The sequence below is a fragment of the Nerophis lumbriciformis genome, linkage group LG08 (genome assembly GCF_033978685.3).
Source record: "Nerophis lumbriciformis linkage group LG08, RoL_Nlum_v2.1, whole genome shotgun sequence".
NCBI lineage: Eukaryota > Metazoa > Chordata > Actinopteri > Syngnathiformes > Syngnathidae > Nerophis > Nerophis lumbriciformis.
This window is the reverse complement of record NC_084555.2, coordinates 44,977,872-45,004,994: the sequence shown is the minus strand read 5'-3', so window position 1 is coordinate 45,004,994 and position 27,123 is coordinate 44,977,872. Positions and strand designations below refer to the sequence as shown.

Here is a 27,123-nt window from a genome sequence, read left to right as displayed (position 1 = left end):
AGGAAAGGAAACACTGATCAAGTATTAGTCCAAGCAGAGCAGCCTGTAATGTAGAAGATCTTTGTGAAGTGAAGTGAATTACATTTTATATAGCGCTTTTTCTCAAGTGACTCAAAGCGCTTTACATTGTGAAACCCAATATCTAAGTTACATTTAAACCAGTGTGGGTGGCACTGGGAGCAGGTGGGTAAAGTGTCTTGCCCAAGGACACAACAGCAGTGATTAGGATGGCAGAAGCGGGGATCGAACCTGCAACCCTCAAGTTGCTGGCACGGCCGCTCTACCAACCGAGCTATACCGCCTTTGACGAGCTTTGTCATCAAATTCCAGTAAAGTTTGGACGTTGTTTAAATGTGAACGAAATGAAAAGTAAAATAGTTTAATGTTTGATTGACAGACCGAACAAAGATAGCATAATAAACGTGTAAAGTGAGAAATACAACAACTGTCTATAGAAAATGAGCTCATTTTCAAAGTGAAGTAGTCAGAATATTAGGTACAGGCAGCATCATGTTTACATGTGAACCATGTCTTTGCCTTTTCACAACACTTTGAAAGTCGTCTGGACATTAAAGTTTTGCTGGTGGAATTTGGTTCTTTCTTGACCGATATACAGGACAGGCCAAAAGTTTGGACACACCTTCTCATTCAATGCGTTTTCTTTATTTTCATGACTATTGTTGTATTGTATTGTAGATTGTCACTGAATAGACAGATATATAGTACTTTATTGATTCCTTCAGGAGAGTTCCCTCAGGAAAATTAAAAAAGGCATCAAAACTATGAGAGTAATGTACCGTATTTTTCGGACTATGAGTTGCAGTTTTTTTCATAGTTTGGCCGGGGGTGCGACTTATACTCAGCGACTTGTGTGTGAAATTATTAACATATTAGCGTAAAATATCAAATAATATTATTTAGCTCATTCACGTAAGAGACTCGACCAGGGGTGCTCAATACGTCGATCGCGAGCTACCGGTCGATCTCGGAGGGTGTGTCAGTCGATCACCAGCCAGGCATTAAAAAAATAGTCCTAAAAATGAGCGATCATAAATCTTCACTATGACGTCACTTTCGTCACTTGATTGACATTCACGGCACCCGAGGGTCTTCTGAGATGACGCTGGCTGCTGCCAGCTCATTAAAATTACCGACTGGAAGGCGAGAAACACTTTATTTCAACAGACTCTGGCGCCGTACCTGTTGTCAAAACTCCAAAGACCGACTGCACAGTTGCGCTAACAAAACAAGAGTCTCAGAAAGCTGGCGTGCACAAGCTAGCAAGCTACGGAGTTTGCCGACAATGTATTTCTTGTAAAGTGTATACAAAGGAGTACGGAAGCTGGACAAACAAGATGCCAAAATCCAACCACTTTCATGTGGTATTGGACAGAAAGGAGGACTTTTTTCTCCTCCATTCGAAAATGCGGACGTTTTTAGCACCACTGTCTGATTCCAATCAATGCAAGTCATCAGAATCAGGTAATACACCAACTTATATTCTTGTCTTCATGAAAGAAAGGAATCTATATGTGTTAAACATGCCTGTTTTATCTTTAAACACCTTAACTTGTTAACAATATTAACTATATGTGTTAAACATGCTTGCATTATCTTTAAACACCTTTAACTTATTAACAATATTAACTATATGTGTTAAACATGCTTGTATTATCATTAAACACCTTTAACTTGTTAACAATATTAACTATACGTGTTAAACATGCTTGTATTATCTTTAAACACCTTTAACTTATTAATAATATTAACTATATGTATTAAACATGCTTGTATTATCATTAAACACCTTTAACTTGTTAACAATATTAACTATATGTATTATCTTTAAACACCTTTAACTTGTTAACATTATTAACTATATGTATTAAACATACTTGTATTATCATTAAACACCTTTAATTTATTAACAATATTAACTATATGTATTGAACATTCTTGTATTATCATTAAACACCTTTAATTTATTAACAATATTAACTATATGTATTAAACATTCTTGTATTATCATTAAACACCTTTAATTTATTAACAATATTAACTATGTGTTAAACATGATTGCATTATCATTAAACACCTTTAATTTATTAACAATATTAACTATATGTGTTAAACATGCTTGCATTATCATTAAACACCTTTAACTTATTAACAAAAACATATATTTCATAAATAAGTAAATATAAATTATATATATGAATGAGGTAGATCCCCACGACTTGATCAATTGAAAAGTAGCTCGCCTGCAGAAAAAGTGTGAGCACCCCTGCTCTAGACGTATAAGATTTCATGGGATTTAGCGATTAGGAGTGACAGATTGTTTGGTAAACGTATAGCATGTTCTATATGTTATAGTTATTTGAATGACTCTTACCATAATATGTTACGTTAACATACCAGTTGGTTATTTATGCCTCATATAACGTACACTTATTCAGCCTGTTGTTCACTATTCTTTATTTATTTTAAATTGCCTTTCAAATTTCTATTCTTGGTGTTGGCTTTTATCAAATAAATTTCCCCAAAAATGCAACTTATACTCCAGTGCGACTTATATATGTTTTTTTCCTTCTTTATTATGCATTTTCGGCCGGTGCGACTTCTACTCCGGAGGGACTTATACTCCGAAAAATACGGTACTTAACAGAAAAAGGTGAAATAACTGAAAACATGTTTTATATTCTAGTTTCTTCAAAATAGCCACCCTTTGCTTTGATTACTTTTTCGTGCATTCTTGGCATTCTCTCGATGAGCTTCAAGAGGTGAAATGGTTTTCTCTTCACAGGTGTGCTTGAAGCTCATCGACTGAATGCCAAGAGTGTGCAAAGAGCAAAGGGTTGCTATTTTGAAGAAACTAGAATATAAAACATGTTTTCAGTTATTTCTCCTGTTTTTGTGAAGTACGTAGTTCATTCATAGTTTTGATGCCTTCAGTGACAATCTACTATGTAAATAGTCATGAAAATAAAGAAAATACATTAAATGAGGAGAAGGTGTGTCCCAACGTTTGGCCTGTACTGTGTATATATCTATTCTCAACATATTTGTTCCGGCTACCAAAGATTAGGAGATTGTGTTTTGAATTCAATGATGCACCAAATGTAGTGTATCAAACACAAGACTGGATTATCTGTAGTCTAAAGGTCACAAGTGAAGAACAAGTATCCTCTGATGATTGATGATGATGTAATAGTTTCAGTTTGTACTGCTGAAATAAACAAAGCTTCCCTGAAATAGACGAGCACTGCGGCCTATGTTGCATCCATGCTGTAGTTCTTCCAAAACATGCACGCTGCTCAAAATGTGTGCAAACGCGTCTCGGCCCACAGACCACCACGCTGCTTCTAGATCATGTTCAAATACGACTTCCTGTTTGCATGAATTTCTCCTTTTGTACTACATATGCGTGTTTTCTTTGTCAAACATCTAAAATACTAAAAAAAAAAAAAAACAGTACAAGTAAAATATTGTGTACTAAAATATTCCTATTTAAAAACATTTTCTAGCATATGCATGATCAATTTAGCTTCATTTGCATCAAGAACATTAATCATTAGGTTGATTGACAGCTGATCTCTGGCCTAAATCAGCTGGGATAGACTCCAGCGTTTCAAAGAAGAAGTTTTTCTTACTGTTGCTGGACTTGAGGTCTCTGTGGATGATAGTGACGATGGCCTGGCTGTGCAGGTAGTGCATCCCCCTGGCGATCTGCACGGCCCAGTCCACCAGCGTGCACGGTGGGATGCGTTTGCCCGCCAGCACCCGGTTAAGGGCGCCGCCCCGGGCGTACTCCATGACCAGGCACAGGTTGGGCTCCTGCAGGCACACGCCCAGGAGCGCCATGATGTTGGCGTGCTCCAGCATGGCGAAGAGCTTGGCCTCCTGGCGAACGCTCTCCAGCGTCTGCTTGGCGTCCTCGTCGGGGTCACGCCGCGCCGCCTTCACCGCCACCTCTGAGCCGCGCCACACGGCACGGTAGACTTTGCCGAAGCCGCCCACGCCGATGATCTCCTCCATGGTGAGCTCAGAAAAGTCGATCTCCGGGACTGACAAGAGAGGAGAACATGACCAACTTATAAACTATCTTGTCCTAAATCTGACAAAAGCAAATACTACCTCAATTTTCAGGGGACAATGCTACAAAGTCAACTTAGATATACCGTGTTTTCCGGACTATAAGGCGCACTTAAAATCATTTTTTTCCCTCAAAACTCGACAGTGCACCTTATAACCCGGGGCGCCTAATGTAAGGAATAAGTTTGGTAAAGCTTACCCACCTCGAAGCAATTTTATTTGGTGCATGGTGTAATGATAAGTGTGACTAGTAGATGGCAGTCAAACACAAGAGCTAAGTGTAGGCTGCATCGTTTGATGTGCTTCAATATACGAGTATTAATATGGTGTGTGTATAAGGTACGACATTATACCTGGCGTTTTGTTTCGCAATATTATGCAAAAGCAACTTTTCTTACCTTCTGGTACCTGCTGATTTGTATTTGGGATCTGCATAAATCCTGAAAAATTGTGCGCGTCCACTGTAGTCGATAAGCTTCCTTTTCTCTATCTTCTTGTTATGTGGCATTCATCCTCTGCTGTTGCCATTTCTAATATAACATAGCGTAAAGTTCTTACTTATATCTGTCAGTAAACTCGCCATGAAAGCACTAAAACATACCGGTGTAGTGAGTTTACATTATTCACCAGAGCAACTTTAGTTATTAAGAGCTCCGGTCGGACGGTTTTTCACGGGACACATTTCTGGTGTAATTGTTTCCGGATGAGGAGATGCTGCTCTGTTATTGATTTAGGTTAAGTCTGAATGTCATTAAAACAGTTATCTCCATCTTTTGACACTTCTTCCACTCCCGTCCTTGCACGCTACACCGCTACAACAAAGACGACGGGGAGAAAAATAAGACCGCCCACAAAACGGCGCATCCGGAAGAGACTGTCAGAAAGCGGCTTAAAGATGATCTGTAAAACATCAGCTATGCAACATTTTGACCAAAGAACCACCATTACATGTTATGTAGACCACAAGGAAGTGTTTTACATTTAGAAAAAAATAATAATAATATGACTCCTTTATGCGCCCTATAATCTGATGCACCTTATATACAGTATAGGAAAAAAGATTTTTTTTAAATAGACCATTCATCGGCAGTGCGTCTTATAGTCCGGAAAATACGGTACTAATACTTACATGCACTAATAATTGTCTTTCATGGTAATATTTACTTCATGTACCATCAAATGTAAAGAAATTATGTAGTTTTGTATTTTTACTCTCTGTGAGTGTCGAAGTAAGTGTGGTCGTCAGTTTGTTTTTATGAAATTCCCAGTGGTCCTCAAGCAATTAATATTTCAGGCGGGATGTTAAAAGTAGGGCAGCTGCTCACCACTAACTCTGAAATACAGAGCCAAACACATCCCAAACGACTTCAACATATCAGGTGATATGTTCCTCTTATAATGATTCTTTAACATGATGACTACTTATCGCCATAAAGCTGTGTGAAAAACGGCAACCACCGATTAAACATCTTCATTGGTAAATTCATGATAACTTGACAGCTTTTAATACTATAGTTGGAGCACCAGTGTTGAAATAATAACGGATGCATATTTCTTTAACTTGGATACTGTCGGAGGCAGATATTTACATATATCCGAATTTAAGTGTTACTTCTTTTATTTCATAATCATATTACAAAACAAATAGTGTTTTTCTTCCAATTGTGGTCTTTTGGTTGTCTGCAAAACTGTGTGCTTAACCTTGAGTGAGGAATGTTAGAAAGAGAGATAATGGGCATGTGTTTTGGCTGGAGAGACATGACTGCCAGGGTGGGAGGAAGAGAGACTGAATGTTCTATGCTGGACTGGTCTCAATGTATATGCAAAGCTTTGCAAATATATTACAAAATACCTATTCTGTCTTTGGTGGTTTTTCAACTCAGCTTTAAGTGTCGTAAAGAGCTTGGGAGCGACTTGTGACTTGAATTCCCTGGGAGGAACAACTGGTCCAAACGCAACAATTCATATAAACTCAAATGTATTGGTACATTGTCATTGTGTTTTTTCTTATTCTTTTTTTTTTTTTTTTTATTCACTTAGAATATTAATAAAATGTACTAAGCCCTAGTTTTGTTTTTAGTATAGATGCTTTTGAACTGGCAGGTTAAATTGTGATATTAATGTAGATCGGAAATGTTTATTTTTATGCCATATCGCACAGCCCTATAGGATGTGATAATCAGCTTGGAGTAGTCACAAATAAGGAAGCAACACCGCACAAAAGTTTGTAACGCAACAATATTTCCTCCTCGAAAGACCTTCAAAGTCCAGTGTCTAGCGATCCAGTAATCCACTGGCCAATATTAATCCACTCAAAAAAGTTGCTCAGAAGATAGTATCTGCTGACAGGTCTTTAGTCGCCGTCACTCCATTGCACTGTGTTTGCGTGGCATCAAAACACACTTTGCTTAACTGTAGTCACGCCCCCGAATATGCTAATTGATTGTATTGATTTATAAAATATATATTTGATATATATTATGAGATGTATACAGTACCATGTAAAACGTCCTCGCTCTGCCTACATAAATATTATTTCTAGCGGAGTGTAATTGTAATGAATAGAAACACAGTACATATGTGTGGTGTTTACAAGACGATGACATAATTGCATTGCAAATATATTTGTTCAAGACTTAAAAAGCAACTGTTAATAAAATACTTCCGTGCTGTGAGATGTTACATAATGTTAACCTCTTATTCCAATAAAAATTGTAATAAAAATGCATTTTTTAACATCTTTATTTACACCAAATACATATAGTACCGATAAATACCAGAACCAATAAGAAATATCGATAAGGGTATCGTATCAATATAATCCTAACGATATACTGTAGATCCACACTGATAAGTGATAAAGATTACGTGTGTATTGAGATGTGTATTGATATTGTTTTATCGCCCAGTCCTAACCAGACCATCTAAAGACCTGTTGAACGAGGATCAGGACCACAAAATACCAGCCAAAACAGAAACAGAACCCCTAAAGATCTGCAAGAACCGAATCAGCGCCATTAAAGGTCGGCTGAAACAGAGCTAGAATCACAAAAGCCAAAACATAACCAGGACCACTAAAAACTTGCCGAAACAGAACCAATACCACAAAATACATGCCAAAACTGAACCAGGACCAATAAAGACCAGCTTAAACAAAACCAAGACCACTAAACACCTGCCAAAACAGAACCAGGACCACAAAATACCTGCCGAAACAGAAACAGAACCATTTAAGACCTGCCAAAACTGAACCAGAACTAATAGAGACCTGCTGAGAAACAAAACCAGGACCAGTAAAATCCTGTCAAAACAGAACGAGTACCACAAAGTGTAATAATGATGATGACTATTGTGGTTAATGTTAAAGATAAATGTGATTATTTATTATTAATTATTATTTTTATTTTTTTATTATTAATGATTCTTATTGTTGTCAAAAATGAGCGTGGTTATTGATTATTAATTATTTCTATTGCTGTAAAAGATTAATGTGACAATTGATGAGTGTGATTATTGACTATTAATGATTATTATTGTTGTTAAAGATTAGTGTTAATATTGCTTAGTAATGATTATTTAGATAATTGTGAGTGATGAGTGTCTGATTATTGATTATATTTGGTCATTATAATTGTTAAAGATGAGTGTGATTATTGATTATTAATGATTATTATTGTTGTTAAAGATTAGTGTTAATCTTGCTTAGTAATGACTATTTAGATAATTGTGAGTGATGTGTCTGATTATTGTTTATATTTGGTCATTATAATTGTTATAGATGAGTGTGATTATTGATTATTATTGTTGTTAAAGATTAGTGTTAATCTTGCTTAGTGGTGATTATTTAGATAATTGTGAGTGATGAGTGTCTGATTATTGATTATATTTGGTCATTATAATTGTTAAAGATGAGTGTGATTATTGATTATATTTGGCCATTGTAATTGTTATAGATGAGTGTGATTATTGATTATTAATGATTTTTATTGTTGGTAAAGATTATTGTTAATCTTGCTTAGTAGTGATTATTTAGATAATTGTGAGTGATGAGTGTCTGATTATTGATTATATTTGGTCATTAGAATTGTTATAGATGAGTGTGATTATTGATTATAATGATTATTATTGTTGGTAAAGATTCTTGTTAATCTTGCTTAGTAATGATTATTTAGATAATTGTGAGTGACGAGTGTCTGATTATTGATTATATTTGGCCATTATAATTGTTATAGATGAGTGTGATTATTGATTATTAATGATTATTATTGTTGTGAAAGATTAACTGTTAATCTTGCTTAGTAATGATTATTTAGATAAATGTGAGTGATGAGTGTGTGATTGATTATATTTGATTGTTATAATTGTTAAAGATGAGTGTGATTATTGATTATTATTGTTGTTAAAGATTAGCGTTAATCTTCATAGTAATTATTATTTAGATAATTGTGAGTGATGAGTGTCTGATTATTGATTATATTTGGACATTATAATTGTTAAAGATGAGTGTGATTATTGATTATATTTGGTCATTATAATTGTTATAGATGAGTGTGATTATTGATTATTAATGATTATTATTGTTGGTAAAGATTATTGTCAATCTTGCTTAGTAGTGATTATTTAGATAATTGTGAGTGATAAGTGTCTGATTATTGATTATATTTGGTCATTATAATTGTTATAGATGATTGTGATTATTGATTATTAATGATTATTATTGTTGGTAAAGATTAGTGTTAATCTTGCTTAGTGGTGATTATTTAGATAATTGTGAGTGATGAGTGTCTTATTATTGATTATATTTGGTCATTATAATTGTTAAAGATGAGTGTGATTATTGATTATATTTGGTCATTGTAATTGTTATAGATGAGTGTGATTATTGATTATTAATGATTTTTATTGTTGGTAAAGTTTATTGTTAATCTTGCTTAGTAGTGATTATTTAGATAATTGTGAGTGATGAGTGTCTGATTATTGATTATATTTGGTCATTAGAATTGTTATGGATGAGTGTGATTATTGATTATAATGATTATTATTGTTGGTAAAGATTCTTGTTAATCTTGCTTAGTAATGATTATTTAGATAATTGTGAGTGATGTGTCTGATTATTGTTTATATTTGGTCATTATAATTGTTATAGATGAGTGTGATTATTGATTATTAATGATTATTATTGTTGTGAAAGATTAACTGTTAATATTGCTTAGTAATGATTAATTAGATAAATGTGAGTGATGAGTGTGTGATTGATTATATTTGATTGCTATAATTGTTAAAGATGAGTGTGATTATTGATTATTATTGTTGATATAGATGAGTGCATCCATTAGTGCCCCTGGCGAGCAGTGAGATGCTGGATGACACAGCACACATACAATAAGAACATTATATTTATGACATGTATTATTAATATAGAGTATAAATAATGGGGGTCCGGTACTCACGGTGCAGGGGGGGCACCTGCTGCATGTCCTCCGGAACCTTCCTGCTGACGTAGTTGCAGGGGAAAATGCCCACCCTGTCTGCCAGCACGCCGGTCCACCAGCCCTCATCTCCGGACACCAGCGAGTCTTTGGACAGGACCTCCACCAGGTCTCCCCTGCGCAGGCTCAGCTCGTCGTCCGCCGTCGCCTCGTAGTCGAACACGGCCGTCCAGCAGTAGCCCGGCGCGGCGACTGCCGCTTCCGGCTCGGTCCGACTACCGTGCCCAGCGCCATTCCCGTCCGGTGCGGGCCAGCGGAAAACGTCATTCGAGGAGGAGACGCACGGCCCGGGGCTCAAGGTCTGCTCCGAAGCCGCTTTGGGAGCATCCATTCAGGCGGTCCATGGGAAGCCTGGAGCCCGGCAGGCTAGCTAGCTAAATAGCCTGTCATGTGTACTGAACCGTACTGAACCGCACTGCATTGTGGGTCACAGAACAACAACAAAACGGTAACATATGAATGTTTAAGCCTTCGCTAGCAGCTTTAGTAGCTCAGTGACAGCTTCAAGCCCATTGGCTCAACCTGACAAGCAATGCTGGCTTTCTATTGGTGTGCAGGCACGTCAATCACCTGCTGACACCACCCTTGTCGTGACGTCACACACCTGGCAGTCGCCGTGCCACGCGCCTAATAAAAATAAAAAAAAAATAGAAAAAAATGTTGAAAAGGAATTTTACCTTTGCAACCTCATTATACTATTGGCTAAGTTTTATATTCATAAATGTAAGTTTGTCAATACCCGTACCTCTAACAACCAAAAAGCTGTGAAAACTATGATGCTGTGTTCCAAATTTGGATTATTTAAGGCAGTGTTTTTCAACCACTGTGCCGCGGCGCTAGTGTGCCGTGAGATATTGTCTGGTGTGCCGTGGGAGATGATCGTCATTTCACCTAATTGGGTTAAAAATATTTTTTGCAAACCAGTAATTATAATTCGCAAAAAATGTGCCGTTGTTGAGTGTCTGTGCTGTCTACAGCAGTGGGGGGGGGGGGGGGGTCTGGTGGAGGCGGTGTCGGTGGACAAGATGAACCAGTACACCCGGGGCTTCGTGAGTAGGCACACCCAACGCCAAACTGTGGTCGAAATCGCTTTGTTTGCCGCAAATAGTTTGATTTGAAATGTAATACTCAGGAGTTTGTATGCTATTTTTTTTTTTGTCATAAAGAAATACAATCATGTGTGCTTACAGAGTGTATCCCTGTAGACTGTATTGATCGATATTGATATACAACGTATATATTGTGTTTTTTATGTTGATTTAATAAAATAAATAAAAAAATAAAAACCTTATTTTATTTTATTATTATTTTTTTTATTTCTTGTGCGGTCCGGTACCAATCTGTCCACGGACCGGTACCGGACCGCGGCCCAGTGGTTGGGGACCACTGGTCTAGAGCACAGCAGAGTAACCGTGTAATACTCTTCCATCCCAGTAGGTGGCAGCAGGTAGCTAATTGCTTTGTGGAAGTCGGGAACATTGTTTGTCGTGATCACAATATGCAGACGACAGCGGGAGGCAGTGTGCAGGTAAAAAGGTATCTAATGCTTAAACCAAAAATAAACAAAAGGCGAGTGCCACTAAGAAAAGGCATCGAAGTTTAGGGATGGCTATGCAAAACGAAATTAAAACGGAACTGGCTGCAAAGTAAACAAAAACAGAATGCTGGACGACAGCAAAGACTTTCAGCGTGTGGAGCAGCAGACGTCGTCCACAAAGTACATCGGTACATGACATGACAATCAACAACAAAAATAAGAGCGCAAGACAAGAATTAAAACACTACACACAGGAAAACACCAAAAAACTCAAAATAAGTCACAGCTTGATGTGACAGGTGGTGGCAGTACACCTACTTCGAGACAAGAGCTATAGTGATGCATGGTTGGTTATGGTTTGAATTTATATCCAACAATTGCGAGAACGACTTTTTACTGTCAATATTGGCTGCTGAGTTTCATTTTTTTATGTTTTCCGCTACTGCTGTTCCTCAGGATTTTTCCAATGAAAAAAATTTGCCTTGGCTCAAAAAAGGTTGAAAAACACTGATTTAAGGAACGTGTGTGAGCCTATGGCTTTACATTTTGTTACACATATATATTTTGCATTGTATTTTGGTTACTTTATTGAGTTTACATCCCCCTGGCACTGTTTTGTATTGTTTTTGTACTGTTTCTGAAACGACTTGGTCGCATAGTGATGCGGGTGTGGTTCTCCCAAGGATGCAGACGGCTTCGGACACAGCTTGCAGGTAGGAAAATTATTTATTTTAAATATAAATCATATGATGGATAAACAAAAAACATGCATGTAGCACAAAAGGCAAAACAAAAGGACTAGCGTGGGAGCTAGCAGGAAAAAATAGCATAGCGTGAAAAGCTAGCAGAAATCTAAGTTGTCGTTATCAGTTGTATGGGAACAAACTACGAAGCCAGACAGAGTGAGGCCAGAGCAAAGACTAAATAGCCCTCTGATTAGCGCCCGGGCAACAGGTGCGCGTCCCGAACACTAACCAGAGGCAGGTGCGTACAATCTGCCGTCATGGCAACAGAAACAAACTAAACTCAAGGTGCTGAAAACACGTGACACAAACATAAACAAACTCTGATCCGGGCAGCGGATCGTAACAGTACCCCCCCCTTAAAGGACAGATTCCAGATGTCCCTTGACACTAAATAAAACTAGAACCCAAAAAACAAGAAACAGTTCGAGAGTCAAGGGAGGGTGGAGGGAGGATTTGGTGGTGGGTCGCCAGGCCACGTGTCCCCGAATCCACCGGGGAAGAGTCAGGTGGCGGCGGCGAGTGGAACGCCGCTGCCGCAGGCGAGGCGGGCGACCACGGAAAGGCCACATTCGTGGCTGCCGAGAAGGTGGGCGTGAGTGGCGCCAGAAGTTCAACAGCCGCAGAGTTCTAAGTCTATGTCTCGGGTGTCGCTGCTGTTTGCGCCACAGGCGTCCATACACACACCTCAGAGAGCGCCGCTTGCGCAGCCAGACCACTCGAGGTCGCTGAGACGACGATGAGGGCGAGGAAGGTGGCGGCGTCCTGGAAAAGCCCACCGGAGACGAGGAGAGAGAAGACGTCGCCGTGGAGGCAGGAGGAGACGTCGTCGCCGTGGAGGCAGGAGGAGACGTCGTCGCCGTGGAGGCAGGAGGAGACGTCGTCGCCGTGGAGGCAGGAGGAGACGTCGTCGCCGTGGAGGCAGGAGCAGGTTCTGGTACCAGCCGTGGAGCAGGTGCAGGTTCTGGTACCAGCCGTGGAGCCGGCGCTGGTGTGGGTACCAGCCGTGGAGCCGGCGCTGGTGTGGGTACCAGCCGTGGAGCCGGCGCTGGTGTGGGAACCAGCCGAGGAACTTGGCATGGTGGAGCTTGGCGTGGTGGAGGTACTGGAGACGAAGCTTGGTGTGTCAGCCGAGGTGCAGGAACAGGTGCTAGCCGAGGTGCAGCTGGAGGTGGCCTAGCTGGCGGTTGTGGCTTAGCAAGACGAAGGACTGGTGGCGGTGGCCGTGCAGGGGGTTGCGGTTTAGCACGCCGGAAGACTGGTGGCGGTGGCCTTGCAGGAAGTTGCGGTTTAGCACGCCGAAAGACTGGTGGCGGTGGCCTTGCAGGAGGTTGCGGTTTAGCACGCCGAAAGACTGGTGGCGGTGGCCGTGCAGGGGGTTGCGGCTTAGCACGCCGAAAAACTGGTGGCGTTGGCCGTGCAGGAGGTTGCGGCTTAGCACGCCGAAAAACTGGTGGCGGTGGCCGTGCAGGTCGTTGCGGCTTAGTACGCCGAAGTTGTGCCACCGCACTAGCACAGTTCCCAGTACTAGCCCCCCCCCTCAAGACGCGGATACCAGACGCGCTCTTTGCGGTTTGGAACCGTCTTCAAGGGTGGGTGGGGGGAGGTATGGAGGGGGGTATACTCTTCTTTAAATTGTCCAAATTGACTATTATTACTCCTCACTTGAGATTGGGTGGGAGCACAGGGGGAAAAAATATGTGCAGTGGGCGGAGCAATAGTCACTGGGGGCGGAAACAAAGTCACTGGAGGTGGAGTTTGAAAATCAGAATGTGACTGACTAGATTTACACTTAGCAAAAATGTCCTGATAGTTTTATCTTAGAATGAAAATCATTTGGTATTGGCTGACAGAAAGAATTAGAAGAGGGAAAAAAAAAATCTTGTTCAATGATGTCATCAGAAGTGGGCGGAGTTACCTCTTCGGGAGGCGCCAATGAAATGACATCACTGTTGCAACTGTCCATGTGACTTACAGCCCAATCGGAGAATTTTTTGGCGAAGTGGTCGATGGGGTTGCCAAACATCTGAGGAGGGGAAGTTTGAGCTGCATGTAGCTTGCTTCGGTCCGGGGGAGGAGTTTGCAGGAGCGGCGCGTCTTGGCGGCGAGGGAAAGACCTCCTGGCCGGCTTCCGTCTTTGACGGCGCGCACGGTACTGCGGTGTAGCGGCGATGTCTTCCGACCAGAGGGAATCGATGGGGATAAGAGAGCCTCCAGGTCCCCACATGAGATTCGACCTCTCCTCCGTCGAATAGCGAAGCGTCTCGGCTTCCATCGCTCGCAACACCATGAGCGTACCTTCGTCCAACTCCTCGTTAGCCAGTGCGGGAGAATTGTTCTTTGCTGGCTTCGTACTGAAACGACTTGGTCGCATAGTGATGCGGGTGTGGTTCTCCCAAGGATGCAGACGGCTTCGGACACAGCTTGCAGGTAGGAAAATTATTTATTTTAAATATAAATCATATGATGGATAAACAAAAAACATGCATGTAGCACAAAAGGCAAAACAAAAGGACTAGCGTGGGAGCTAGCAGGAAAAAATAGCATAGCGTGAAAAGCTAGCAGAAATCTAAGTTGTCGTTATCAGTTGTATGGGAACAAACTACGAAGCCAGACAGAGTGAGGCCAGAGCAAAGACTAAATAGCCCTCTGATTAGCGCCCGGGCAACAGGTGCGCGTCCCGAACACTAACCAGAGGCAGGTGCGTACAATCTGCCGTCATGGCAACAGAAACAAACTAAACTCAAGGTGCTGAAAACACGTGACACAAACATAAACAAACTCTGATCCGGGCGCGGATCGTAACAGTTTCTGTACTTCTTTTGATTATTATTATTTGTTGATTATATGTAAATGTTGCATATGATAAATAAAGGTTTATAAAATTAAAAAACAAACAAAAACAAAAAAACGAGGCTAATAAAATAAATATTACATCGTATTCAAATAATATATTAAAGTAAATTAATTTTGATTGCGATGTTGTGTATATTGGTCATTTTTTTAGTAAAAATGTTTCCATTCGACATGCGAGGAGAATTATTTAAACTTTATTTATCACATGTTGTTTGTAATGGGAAAATACATTAATGTAATGTATCATTCAATATAATAGTACAATATGTACAGTGTGGAGCGGTTGGGCATCCGGGTCATAGGTCAGCATCCAACATGGGTGGGGTCAAAGTGTGACCCACTTTGTGTCCAGCCCAAGGACACAACGGCAATGACGCAAACATTTTTCAAAAAACTTCAAAGTCAAAGTACAAAAAAATACTCAGTTACATAAAAAGCATCCATCCATTTTCTACCGCTTATTCCCTTCGGGATGGTGGGGGGCGCTGGAGCCTATCTCAGCTACAATCGGGCGCAAGTACATGTAATTTGTTACTTCACACCTGCAATACTAAAATTTTTTAGGTATTATCATTTACCATTTACACAATATGTTATTATTAAAATATATCTAAAATGTTCCAAATGCTTGAGGGATTTAACAATTACCATTATAGTGATTAATTACAGTGACAGTAAAATCCTTGTCAGTAACAATGACCATTTTCAAATGTGAATTATCAAAATTGAGTGATTTTAAAAACTCAATGATAATGTACTGTTCCTGGAGAGGCAGCTAGCATACAAATTGCAAGATAGCTTAAAGGCTAACATGAATACATTATTGTATTTTACCATTACAAACAACAGTCCCCCTCATCACCCCGCCCCCATGGGGTGACCGGTGCAATGGATGCCGAATGGATACGGGAGTCCGGTCCATAGGGAGGTCAGCAGGGGGATCCTCTTGTATGTAGACAAGTCAACAGCGCAGAGACGTCACCAACTGATGCACAGAGGAGTGGTCCACCGCAGGTCCAGACTTGGAACAGCTAGCGCAACCTCTGTGGAAACTGATCCATGGCCACCTGATTACCTCTCCATGCAGAGCAGAAACGAGAGAAGGCAGATCAACTGGTCTAAAAAAGGGGGTCTATTTAGAGGCTAGAATATATAAATTGGTTTAAAATGGGACTTAAATGCTTCTACTGAGGGAGCATCTCTAACTGTTACATGTAGGGCATTCCAGAGTACTGGAGCCTGAAGCCCGAATAGAAACGCTCTATAGCCTGCAGACTTTTTTGGGGCTCTGGGAATCTAATAAGCAGGAGTTCTTAGAACACAGATTTCTGGACGGGACTTTTGGTACAATACAATCAGCAAGATAGGATGGAGCGAGACCGTTTTAGTATTTTATACGTAAGTAATAAAACCTTAAAGTTGCATCTCAAGTGCACAGGAAGCCAGTGCAGGTGAGCCAGTATAGGTATATATATATATATAGGTATGTATGTATATAAGTATATAAAGGTATATACAGTATAGGCGTAATATGATCAAACTTTCTTGTTCTTGTCAAAAGTCTAGCAGTCGTATTTTGTACCAAATATAATATTTTAATGCTGGACATAGAAAATAAAACGTTAAAGTAATGGAGACAAAACGTAACAAACACATGAATAATGGTTGGTGCCTTTTAAGGGCATCGTTAAAGTTGTTAGTGAAGTTATCAGAGCCCACATACCGAGGGCAGTCGGCCAGCAAGAGTTGTAGCAGCGTTAATGTTATTAGTAGCTTGTTGACGATGAGTCAGAACTTCGAATTTTATAAGGTAGTGATCGGACATTACTTTACTTTTACGAGAGTACCAAAACTTTAGAGGAGGTGACACCCCAGACAAGGACTCAATCCATTGTTGTGATGTGTGGGGTCATTTATAATTTGTGTAAGACCACAGCTGTCAATTATAGTCTGGAGCGCCACACACGTAGGGTCTGATGGGCTATTCATATGGACATTAAAATCACCCATTATAATTATATTAATCACCCATTATAATTATATTATCTGCGTGCGTCACTAGATCAGCAACAAACTGTTGAGAATTCGCTGATAAAGTCAGAATAGGACCCAGTGGAGCGATAGATAACAGCCAGATGCAGAGGTAGCGGTGTAACCATGATGTAACATTTTAATATCGTTACATCCCGAAAATATACTTAATACAAAAATCTTTTTCGATTTAAATATTCATGTTTTTTGTCTCATCCTGACGAATATATGATTAAAATCTAGTAGAACATAGTACATATAATCAGAAAATGTATTTAAATCTTCTTTGGCCAAACATTTTTAGCGATGCAAAAATGACTCAACGTGTTTCTTGTGAATCAGAAAGCAGGTTTTTATTTCCACAGTAGAAGAAAGAAAACAAAAAACACTTTGGGAAAAGCTTTGTTTTGTCCTTTGATGTTGGACTTCTGATCGCAGTTCAGGAAAATATTCATGTTTCAGATGTGTTATAAAAGCAAGAATAAAGAAGGTCATCGTCACAAAGTCCAGGAGGAAGAGAAGCAGCTTGTTGAAGTCATGTGACTTATGTTTAATTTGATTAAACTCAAGGGTGAGTGTCCAAACTTTGAAACAAGCTAAAACGTATTTTCATTTCAAGAAAAAAACTGCTTGTATTTTGGCATTATTGTTAAAATTTCACATCCTTACGTTACACTTTTGCCCCTTTTCCCCCCGTTTAGTTTTTCTTCTTATATTTTGTAGAACGTTACGCTGGCTGCGGGCTGCAAATGGCACCCCTGGGAGGCACTTTGAACACACCCACTTTATGACGTCATGTAACAGCCTCACATATCCTGGCAGGTAGATACAAACTAAACGTCATACCACAACACGACTAACTCTGAAAAGAAAACAGAGGAAGTCAAACGTCGAGTGTACGTAGCATTGTTGCTCAAATCAAACGTATGGGTTATGTGCGATGATTGTGATTATGTACATTAGGTTTTGGAGGGTGTCTCAACCGGGACCGGAAGAAGAGGAGAGGCCGGCAGGTAGCGCGCAATCAACAAGTAAAGAAATACTGCTAGCAAGTGGTTGTTTGGTTCCGACAAATAAGAGCCAGTTATGACAAAAAAAGTTTTCAAAAGTCTGCGCGTTGGAATTCAGGTGAGAAGTAAAAGTCATGTATGGCCACGCTGTTACGCTAAAAAGAAGGTAAGAGATACTTCCGCTAGAAAGTGACACTGCACTATTTCTACTTCCTTAGCATGGAAGCTAACGGAGACATCGACCCGTGTGAAGTTGGCCCCCTTTATAATTACAAATATTAAAATAACACCGCTATTATTTAGTGCTGGTTTGTGATGTATACATATTCGCTTGTGCTGTTACGTTTTTTTTTTTAAGTTATTCTAAAATACATTTACTGACTAATGACGTCATCCACCACCCCCACTGTGTCAAAATCTCCCCAAACGTGTCCAAAATGTTTGTGCTACACTTTTTTTGTCAAGCTATTATAGTAGAGATGTCCGATAATATCGGCCTGCCGACATTATCAGCCGATAAATGCTTTAAAATGTAATATCGGAAATTATCGGTATTGTTTTTTTTATTATCGGTATCGTTTTTTTATTTTTATTTTTTTATTAAATCAACATAAAAAACACAAGATACACTTATAATTAGTACACCAACCCAAAAAAAACACAAAAGGGTTGTTTCTTTCTGTTATTAATATTCTGGTTCCTACATTATATATCAATATATATCAATACAGTCTGCAAGGGATACAGTCCGTAAGCACACATGATTGTGCGTGCTGCTGGTCCACTAATAGTACTAACCTTTAACACTTAATTTGACTCATTTTCATTAATTACTAGTTTCTATGTAACTGTTTTTATATTGTTTTACTTTCCTTTTTATTCAATAAAATGTTTTTAATTTATTTATCTTATTATTTTTTTTTTTTTAAAAGGACCTTATCTTCACCATACCTGGTTGTCCAACTTAGGCATAATAATGTGTTAATTCCACGACTGTATATATCGGTATCGGTTGATATCGGTATCGGTTGATATCGATATCGGTAATTAAGGGTTTGGTCAATATCAGAATATCGGATATCGGCAAAAAGCCATATTATAGTTTTTAATGCAGCTGAGATAGGCTCCAGCACCCCCCCCCCCCCCCCTCCAAAAGGGACAAGCGGTAGAAAATGGATGGATGGATGTTAATAACGTTTCATAATTCCTAACCAGCCTTGTCAATATCTCCTCAAAGTTGTCCCAAACGTTTGTGTTGATTTGTGCATTTTTTTGTCCAACTATTAAAAGTTTTTGATGTTATAAACGTCTTATAGTGGTATTATTCATAACCAGCCCTATAACATAAAACTATACAATATCCTACCCTAATACCCTACTGTGCAATATTACCCTTCGAGTGCAATACATCCGACACTGGGGACGGCGTGGCGTTGTTGGGAGAGTGGCCGTGCCAGCAACCTGAGGGTTCCTGGTTCGATCCCCACCTTCTACCAACCTCGTCACGTCCGTTTGTCCTTGAGCAAGACACTTTACCCTTGCTCCTGATGGGTCGTGGCTAGGGCCTTGCATGGCAGCTCCCGCCATCAGTGTGTGAATGTGTGTGTGAATGGGTGAATGTGGAAATGGTGTTCAAAGTGCTTTGAGTACCGTATTTTTCGGAGTATAAGTCGCACCGGCCGAAAATGCATAATAAAGAAGGGAAAAAACATATATAAGTCGCACTGGAGTATAAGTCGCATTTTTTGGGGAAATTCATTTGATAAAACCCAACAGCAAGAATAGACATGTGAAAGGCAATTTAAAATAAATAAAGAATAGTGAACAACAGGCTGAATAAGTGTACGTTATATGAGGCATAAATAACCAACTGGTATGTTAACGTAACATATTATGGTAAGAGTCATTCAAATAACTATAACATATAGAACATGCTATACGTTTACCAAACAATCTGTCACTCCTAATCGCTAAATCCCATGAAATCTTATACGTCTAGTCTCTTACGGAGAGCTAAATAATACTATTTTAAATTTTACGATAGCGTGTTAATAATTTCACACATAAGTCGCTCCTGAGTATAAGTCGCACCCCCGGCCAAACTATGAAAAAAACTGCGACTTATAGTCCGAAAAATACGGTAAATGGGAAGGATTGGGTTGGGGCTGGTTATGAATAATAGCATCTAATTAACATCAAAACTATAATAGTTAGAAAAAACATTTTTTTTGCAGCACAAACGAATGGGACTAAGTTTGGTGAGATATTGACATAATTGGGGGCTTGTTATGAACAATAACACATTAAAAACATAACTATAAAACGTTAATACCATAAAAATTATAATAGTAGCACAATTCTTTTTGCAGCAAAAACGTTTGGGGAGGTTTTGAAAAGGTGGGTGGGAGTTGTGTATGAATATTAACTTTAAAAACTATTATAGGTAAATGCAGCACAAACGAATTGGTCAAGTTTGTGGAGATTTTGACGGTGGCTGGTTATGAATAACAACATCTCAATGACATGCAAAATATAATCGACAAAAAACTTATTTTAAAATTGCAATAATAAGGGGCGGCGGGCAACTTCACACAGCAAACAAGATTGTTGAAATGTTTGACTTCCAAACAATAAATTCTTGACAGAGTTGTATTGTTCAGGCTCAAAGCAACTAAACTGAAACTAAAATGATCATTATGAATATTATTTCAGCAAGGGCGCTAAAACAAGTGTCTTGACTGCTTGGTGAGAGACTTTAACGCTCAAAAGTAAACACATTTCAATGCGGTTATTGCATTTACTGTTGAAGTCAGTTTTCATTTGGCATTGTAAGGTAATTGGATGAAGTGTGAAATTCATATTCCATCCCAATATTTAGGAAGAAACGCTTGAAATGACGTCGCTAAAACATTATTTTCAGTGTTTGCTGCCCCAAGTGGCAGGAAAAATTAATGCAGCCTTCATTTTTAAAAGTAAGACAAAACAAAAAAATGCAACATTTTTGTGTAAACATCTGGCAACACAAGTTAGTAGCAAGGTATTTTGTACAGTCTGACATGGCGGTGGTGACAGAGTGCACGAGTGCTGCCGGCACCAGGGGAGCTGCGGTTCACCGAGAGGGAAACACAACTCCATAAATAGATCTCTCAACGGCAAAAGTGCATGGAAGTAGAAAAATACTTCTGAATGTGTTATTTACTTATTTATAACGCGTTATTATCAATACTTTGTGATTGAAAAGTGAATTATGGGGAGTGATTTTCCAGGAAGTAGTCTGATCCTCTCCTTTCTCTTTTGTGTAGAAGAAGCATTAGGTGAGTACATTTGAAAAAAAATAAATACATAAAGTACGTGAATATATGATGATATAGATATATAATACAGAGTGCAGGGTGAACTGTCTTCTTCTGTGGTGATGTTTCTGCAGCAAAAACATCAAGTAAAATAAAAATAAAAATACTACAAGTCAATCCCACAACATTGTGTAGCATCCCACAACGTTGCTCAGAAAACTGTGTTTTTTTTAATTTTTTTTGGTTAGTTCCTTTTTTGCATTTTTATCCCCAAAATACTTTTGTTAAAAAAAGTGGCTGTGGTCAAGATGTTGAGAAAAATATAGACTCTCTCCACGTGGTCTCATCCAGTGGAATGCTGGACCTCTTGGCATCTTCTGGGGGCTCCATCGCAGCTGTGGGGCGAGCAGGACACGCCCCCACGCAGGACACACCTCTAGAAGCCGTCTATATGACAGTAGGCCTCCAGGCTGCAGAAGAGGATGTAGAGGAACCACAGGCTGAAGAAGAAGCCCGAGGTGGCCAGTCTGTGCCCGCGCGGGCCCCCCAGCTCCCCCCCAATGTGGGCGCGGCGCCGGTACAGCAGCACCGACACGGCCAGGAAGGCGAAGATAGTGAAGAGCGTGACAGAGAAGGCCAGCGAGCCGGCGTGCACCACGAAGGGCTTGCCTTTGCTGTACCAGTAGATGGCGGCCACCGACCACGCCAGGCCGATGCCCAGGAACACGTTGACCGCGTTGCTGCCTGTCACGTTTCCGATGGAGGCGTCGGCGTACGTGTCCTGGACCGCCGCCACCTTGCTGGCGAACGTGTCTGTGGAAAGAAGATGGCGAACGTTACAGCAAGTCTCAAAAACTCACACTCGCAGACAACCATTGTAGGACCTGTGAAGTGTGACGATAACCATAGAACAGGAATTGTTAGAGCACAAATACACTACTTATATTAACCCCGAGAGCAGGGGTGCCCAAACTTTTTCCATTGAGGGCCACAGACTGACAAGTCATAGAATGCGTGGGCCATTTTGGTAGTTTTCACCTTCAAAATCGTTACAATATTTTAGGGCTGCAACAACTAATCGATTAAATAGATTAAAACCGATTATAAAAATAGTTGGCGATTAATTTAGTCATCCATTCGTTGGAAATATGCTATGCGCATGCGCAGAGGCTATTTAAAAAAACAACATTTTTTTTAGTTTTATAAACCTTTACTTCTGCAACTGCAACATTTACAAACAGCTGAGAAACAATAATCAAAATAAATACCGTATTTTTCAGACTATTAGTCGCAGTTTTTTCCATAGTTTGGCCGGGGGTGCGACTTATACTCAGGAGCGACTTATGTGTGAAATTATTAACACATTACCGTAAAATATCAAAAAGTATTATTTAGAGACTAGATATATAAGATTTCATGGGATTTAGCGATTAGGAGTGACAGATTGTTTGGTAAACGTATAGCATGTTCTATATGTTATAGTTATTTGAATGACTCTTACCATAATATGTTAAGTTAACATACCAGGCACGTTCTCAGTTGGTTATTTATGCCTCATATAACGTACACTTATTCAGCCTGTTGTTCACTATTCTTTATTTATTGTAAATTGCCTTTCAAATTTCTATTCTTGGTGTTGGATTTTATCAAATAAATTTCCCCCAAAAATGCGACTTATATATGTTTTTGTCCTTCTTTATTATGCATTTTCGGCAGGTGCGACTTATACTCCGGTGCGACTTATACTCCGAAAAATACGGTAGTTGTTAGTTACAGCCCTACAATATTTAGATATTTTTTCAAAATTTTGTATGAATGCTGAAGAGCCAAAGCCCAACTGAAACGCTCATAATTAGCGCATGGACCAGATAGCATCAAGAAATAAAAAAATATGAGCTAAAAAAGCTAGCATGCTAACAGTACTATGCTAACATGAGAAAGAATAGCATGATTACAGTTAGCATTAGTAAAAAAACTAACAAATATATGACACTGAGGTGTCTACCTCCTAAATTAGTGAAAAAAGCTAACATATTAATTAGGGCTGTGAATCTTTGGGTGTCCCACGATTCGATTCAATATCGATTCTTGGGGTCACGATTCGATTCAAAATCGATTTTTTTTTTTCAATTCAACGTGATTCTCGATTCAAAAACGATTTTTTTCCCAGATTCAAAAGGATTCTCTATTCATTCGATACATAGGATTTCAGCAGGATCTATCCCAGTCTGCTGACATGCAAGCAGAGTAGTAGATTTTTGTAGAACGCTTTTATAATTGTAAAGGACAATGTTTTATCAACTGATTGCCATAATGCAAATTTGTTTTAACTATTAAATGAACCAAAAATATGACTTATTTTATCTTTGTGAAAATATTGGACACAGTGTGTTGTCAAGCTTATGAGATGCGGTTCAAGTGTAAGCCACTGTGACACTATTGTTCTTTTTTAAAATTTTTTTTTATAAATCTCTAATGATAATGTCAATGAGAGATTTTTAATCACTGCTATGTTGAAATTGTAACTAATATTGATACTGTTGTTGATAATAATTTTTGTTTCACTACTTTTGGTTTGTTCTGTGTCGTGTTTGTGTCTCCTCTCAATTGCTCTGTTTATTGCAGTTCTGAGTGTTGCTGGGTCGGGTTTGGTTTTGGAATTGGATTGCATTGTTATGGTATTGCTGTGTATTGTTTTGTTGGATTGATTAATTAAAGAAATATTTAAAAAATGAAAAAAAATCGATTTAAAAAAAATGAGAATCGATTCTGAATCGCACAACGTGAGAATCGCGATTCGAATTCGAATCGATTTTTTCCCACACCCCTAATATTAATGTTTTCATGCTAAAATGCAAACTGTCAACTCCATATATATATATACAGGTAAAAGCCAGTAAATTAGAATATTTTGAAAAACTTGATTTATTTCAGTAATTGCATTCAAAAGGTGTAACTTGTACATTATATTTATTCATTGCACACAGACTGATGCATTCAAATGTTTATTTCATTTAATTTTGATGATTTGAAGTGGCAACAAATAAAAATCCAAAATTCCGTGTGTCACAAAATTAGAATATTACTTAAGGCTAATACAAAAAAGGGATTTTTAGAAATGTTGGCCAACTGAAAAGTATGAAAATGAAAAATATGAGCATGTACAATACTCAATACTTGGTTGGAGCTCCTTTTGCCTCAATTACTGCGTTAATGCGGCGTGGCATGGAGTCGATGAGTTTCTAGCACTGCTCAGGTGTTATGAGAGCCCAGGTTGCTCTGATAGTGGCCTTCAACTCTTCTGCGTTTTTGGGTCTGGCATTCTGCATCTTCCTTTTCACAATACCCCACAGATTTTCTATGGGGCTAAGGTCAGGGGAGTTGGCGGGCCAATTTAGAACAGAAATACCATGGTCCGTAAACCAGGCACGGGTAGATTTTGCGCTGTGTGCAGGCGCCAAGTCCTGTTGGAACTTGAAATCTCCATCTCCATAGAGCAGGTCAGCAGCAGGAAGCATGAAGTGCTCTAAAACTTGCTGGTAGACGGCTGCGTTGACCCTGGATCTCAGGAAACAGAGTGGACCGACACTAGCAGATGACATGGCACCCCAAACCATCACTGATGGTGGAAACTTTACACTAGACTTCAGGCAACGTGGATCCTGTGCCTCTCCTGTCTTCCTCCAGACTGGGACCTCGATTTCCGAAGGAAATGCAAAATTTGCATGGTTGGGTGATGGTTTGGGGTGCCATGTCATCTGCTGGTGTCGGTCCACTCTGTTTCCTGAGATCCAGGGTCAACGCAGCCGTCTACCAGCAAGTTTTAGAGCACTTCATGCTTCCTGCTGCTGACCTGCTCTATGGAGATGGAGATTTCAAGTTCCAACAGGACTTGGCGCCTGCACACAGCGCAAAATCTACCCGTTCCTGGTTTACGGACCATGGTATTTCTGTTCTAAATTGGCCCGCCAACTCCCCTGACCTTAGCCCCATAGAAAATCTGTGGGGTATTGTGAAAAGGAAGATGCAGAATGCCAGACCCAAAAACGCAGAAGAGTTGAAGGCCACTATCAGAGCAACCTGGGCTCTCATAACACCTGAGCAGTGCCAGAAACTCATCGACTCCATGCCACGCCGCATTAACGCAGTAATTGAGGCAAAAGGAGCTCCAACCAAGTATTGAGTATTGTACATGCTCATATTTTTCATTTTCACACTTTTCAGTTGGCCAACATTTCTAAAAATCCCTTTTTTGTATTAGCCTTAATTAATATTCTAATTTTGTGACACACGGAATTTTGGATTTTCATTTGTTGCCACTTCAAATCATCAAAATTAAATGAAATAAACATTTGAATGCATCAGTCTGTGTGCAATGAATACATATAATGTACAAGTTACACCTTTTGAATGCAATTACTGAAATAAATCAAGTTTTTCAAAATATTCTAATTTACTGTCTTTTACCTGTGTGTATATATATATATATATATATATATATATATATATATATATATATATATATATATATATATATGTACCTGAAAATGTATTTAAAATGCTAGCATTAAGTACTTAGTGTAATGTTTACTGCTTAAACCTTTATTGTGAAAGTCTGTATCCTTACTGCTGTAACTGTCATGATCCGTGGTCCGGATCATGTTTTGTGTTTTCTGTTTGTTTTGGACTCCTTGAGTTCCTGTTTGTGCACCTCCTGAGTTTGTTACCATGGCTATTTATACTTACTTACTTACTTATAAGTAAGTTTTGCTTGTCTTTAGTCTGTGCTAAGCAGTAGCCTTACTTCAAGTGCGATCGGCGCCTTGTTCCGTCGGTTTGTTTTCTGTTTTGTACCTCGTTGAGTGTTTTTTTTAAAGAATTAAATGATGTTCCTACCTGCAAGTCCTGTCCAGAGTTGTCCGTTTGCATCCCGGGAAAACGAACCGCGCAGTAAGCCGCAACCATACCGTGACAGTAACAGGATGTATTGCGCGTCACTAAGCGGAAGTAGGGGGAATTACCGGTGTTCGACCAAGAGGTAAAGTAAATAAAAAGCTCCCGGGCTAAACTGAGAAATAACAGTTTTCTACGTCCAGTTGTTATCCAGATTAGTCTATAATACTTCTCGTGTATAGCTAATCACAACACTTAGTACGAGTATGTCAATTATTAAAATATGACAGAGGCGTACGCCTACAAAACCAACGTTAACATGCTAACAGGTATCATTCATCAAGTAAAATATTTAACCCTGTGGTGCAAAATTAGCAAAAAAAACTAACATGCTAGAATACTAACAGTTGTGCGGCGGGCTGTTAACAAAAAGATTTGCAAAACAAAAAATATCTATATATAAAATAAAAAAAGTTTTGTTTGCAACGCAACTTAAATCTTGAAGTCAATCTTCATTGAACATGTCAGAAGCATTTTCATTGGTCAGTCACGGATGATGACGTGACCATATATGGGCGTGACTGTTGATATCTCTGCCTTCAACAAATTTGGAGGGGAATAAAAGAAGACAAGGGAGAGGTGGGTGACACTGACCAATAAAAAAGCTTCTAACATATTGTTCAGACTAGGTCACGCCCACAAGAATTGAAAACCCAATTGAAACCCCAAACATTTGTAACAAAAATGTTTTTTAATTTAAATTTTTTAGTTATAAATTGTTTTTTTTGTTGTGAGTTTGAAATAATTTCTTATTTCGTCACAAATCTTTTTGCCTCAAATAAAACAAACATTTTTCTCCATATTTTTTGGCCATACATTTGAATGTGTTGCTAATCCGAATGGAATGATTTCTACCTCAATTGTAATATTTTTGTTTTAAATTGTCCCATATATCATCGATACATTGGGAAATTATTTTAGCCCAGATAAGGACCGCTAGGGCGTAAAAATAATTTAATATATAATTGTAACTATTTGAATGCCCATTTCGAGCTAAATATGTCATTTTTTAATATTTAAAAATGTGCAAAAAAAGAGTTATCCATACAATAACTGTTAAGGGCTACATACTTTTATTAATACAAGTAATTTTGATGCATTGTACCCCAAAAGGGGTTT

The 27,123-nt window shown here is 39.0% G+C and overlaps 2 protein-coding genes and 1 long non-coding RNA gene across 4 annotated transcripts in view; 1 reads left to right on the top strand and 2 right to left on the bottom strand.

Moving 5' to 3' along the window:
• The window catches only part of map3k9 (mitogen-activated protein kinase kinase kinase 9), an 88,314-nt gene extending 78,231 nt beyond the window's left edge, over positions 1-10,083 (bottom strand). The window contains exons 1-2 of the mRNA XM_061969016.1: positions 9,543-10,083; positions 3,651-4,064 (exon numbers count right to left, since the gene is read on the bottom strand). Of these exons, the coding sequence (XP_061825000.1) occupies positions 3,651-4,064; positions 9,543-9,912 (784 nt within the window). The 5' untranslated portion in view covers positions 9,913-10,083. The remainder of the gene's footprint in view (positions 1-3,650; positions 4,065-9,542) is intronic.
• A 7,567-nt stretch (positions 10,084-17,650) lies between these two features.
• The window catches only part of LOC133611860 (uncharacterized), a 35,868-nt gene continuing 26,395 nt past the window's right edge, over positions 17,651-27,123 (top strand). The window contains exon 1 of the long non-coding RNA XR_012050585.1: positions 17,651-17,876. This is a non-coding gene — a long non-coding RNA (uncharacterized lncRNA). The remainder of the gene's footprint in view (positions 17,877-27,123) is intronic.
• slc8a3 (solute carrier family 8 member 3) overlaps positions 18,925-27,123 on the bottom strand; it is a 130,503-nt gene continuing 122,304 nt past the window's right edge. For both annotated transcript variants that reach the window (XM_061968998.1, XM_061968999.1), the window contains one exon: positions 18,925-21,864. In XM_061968998.1, the coding sequence (XP_061824982.1) occupies positions 21,488-21,864 (377 nt within the window). In that variant the 3' untranslated portion in view covers positions 18,925-21,487. The remainder of the gene's footprint in view (positions 21,865-27,123) is intronic.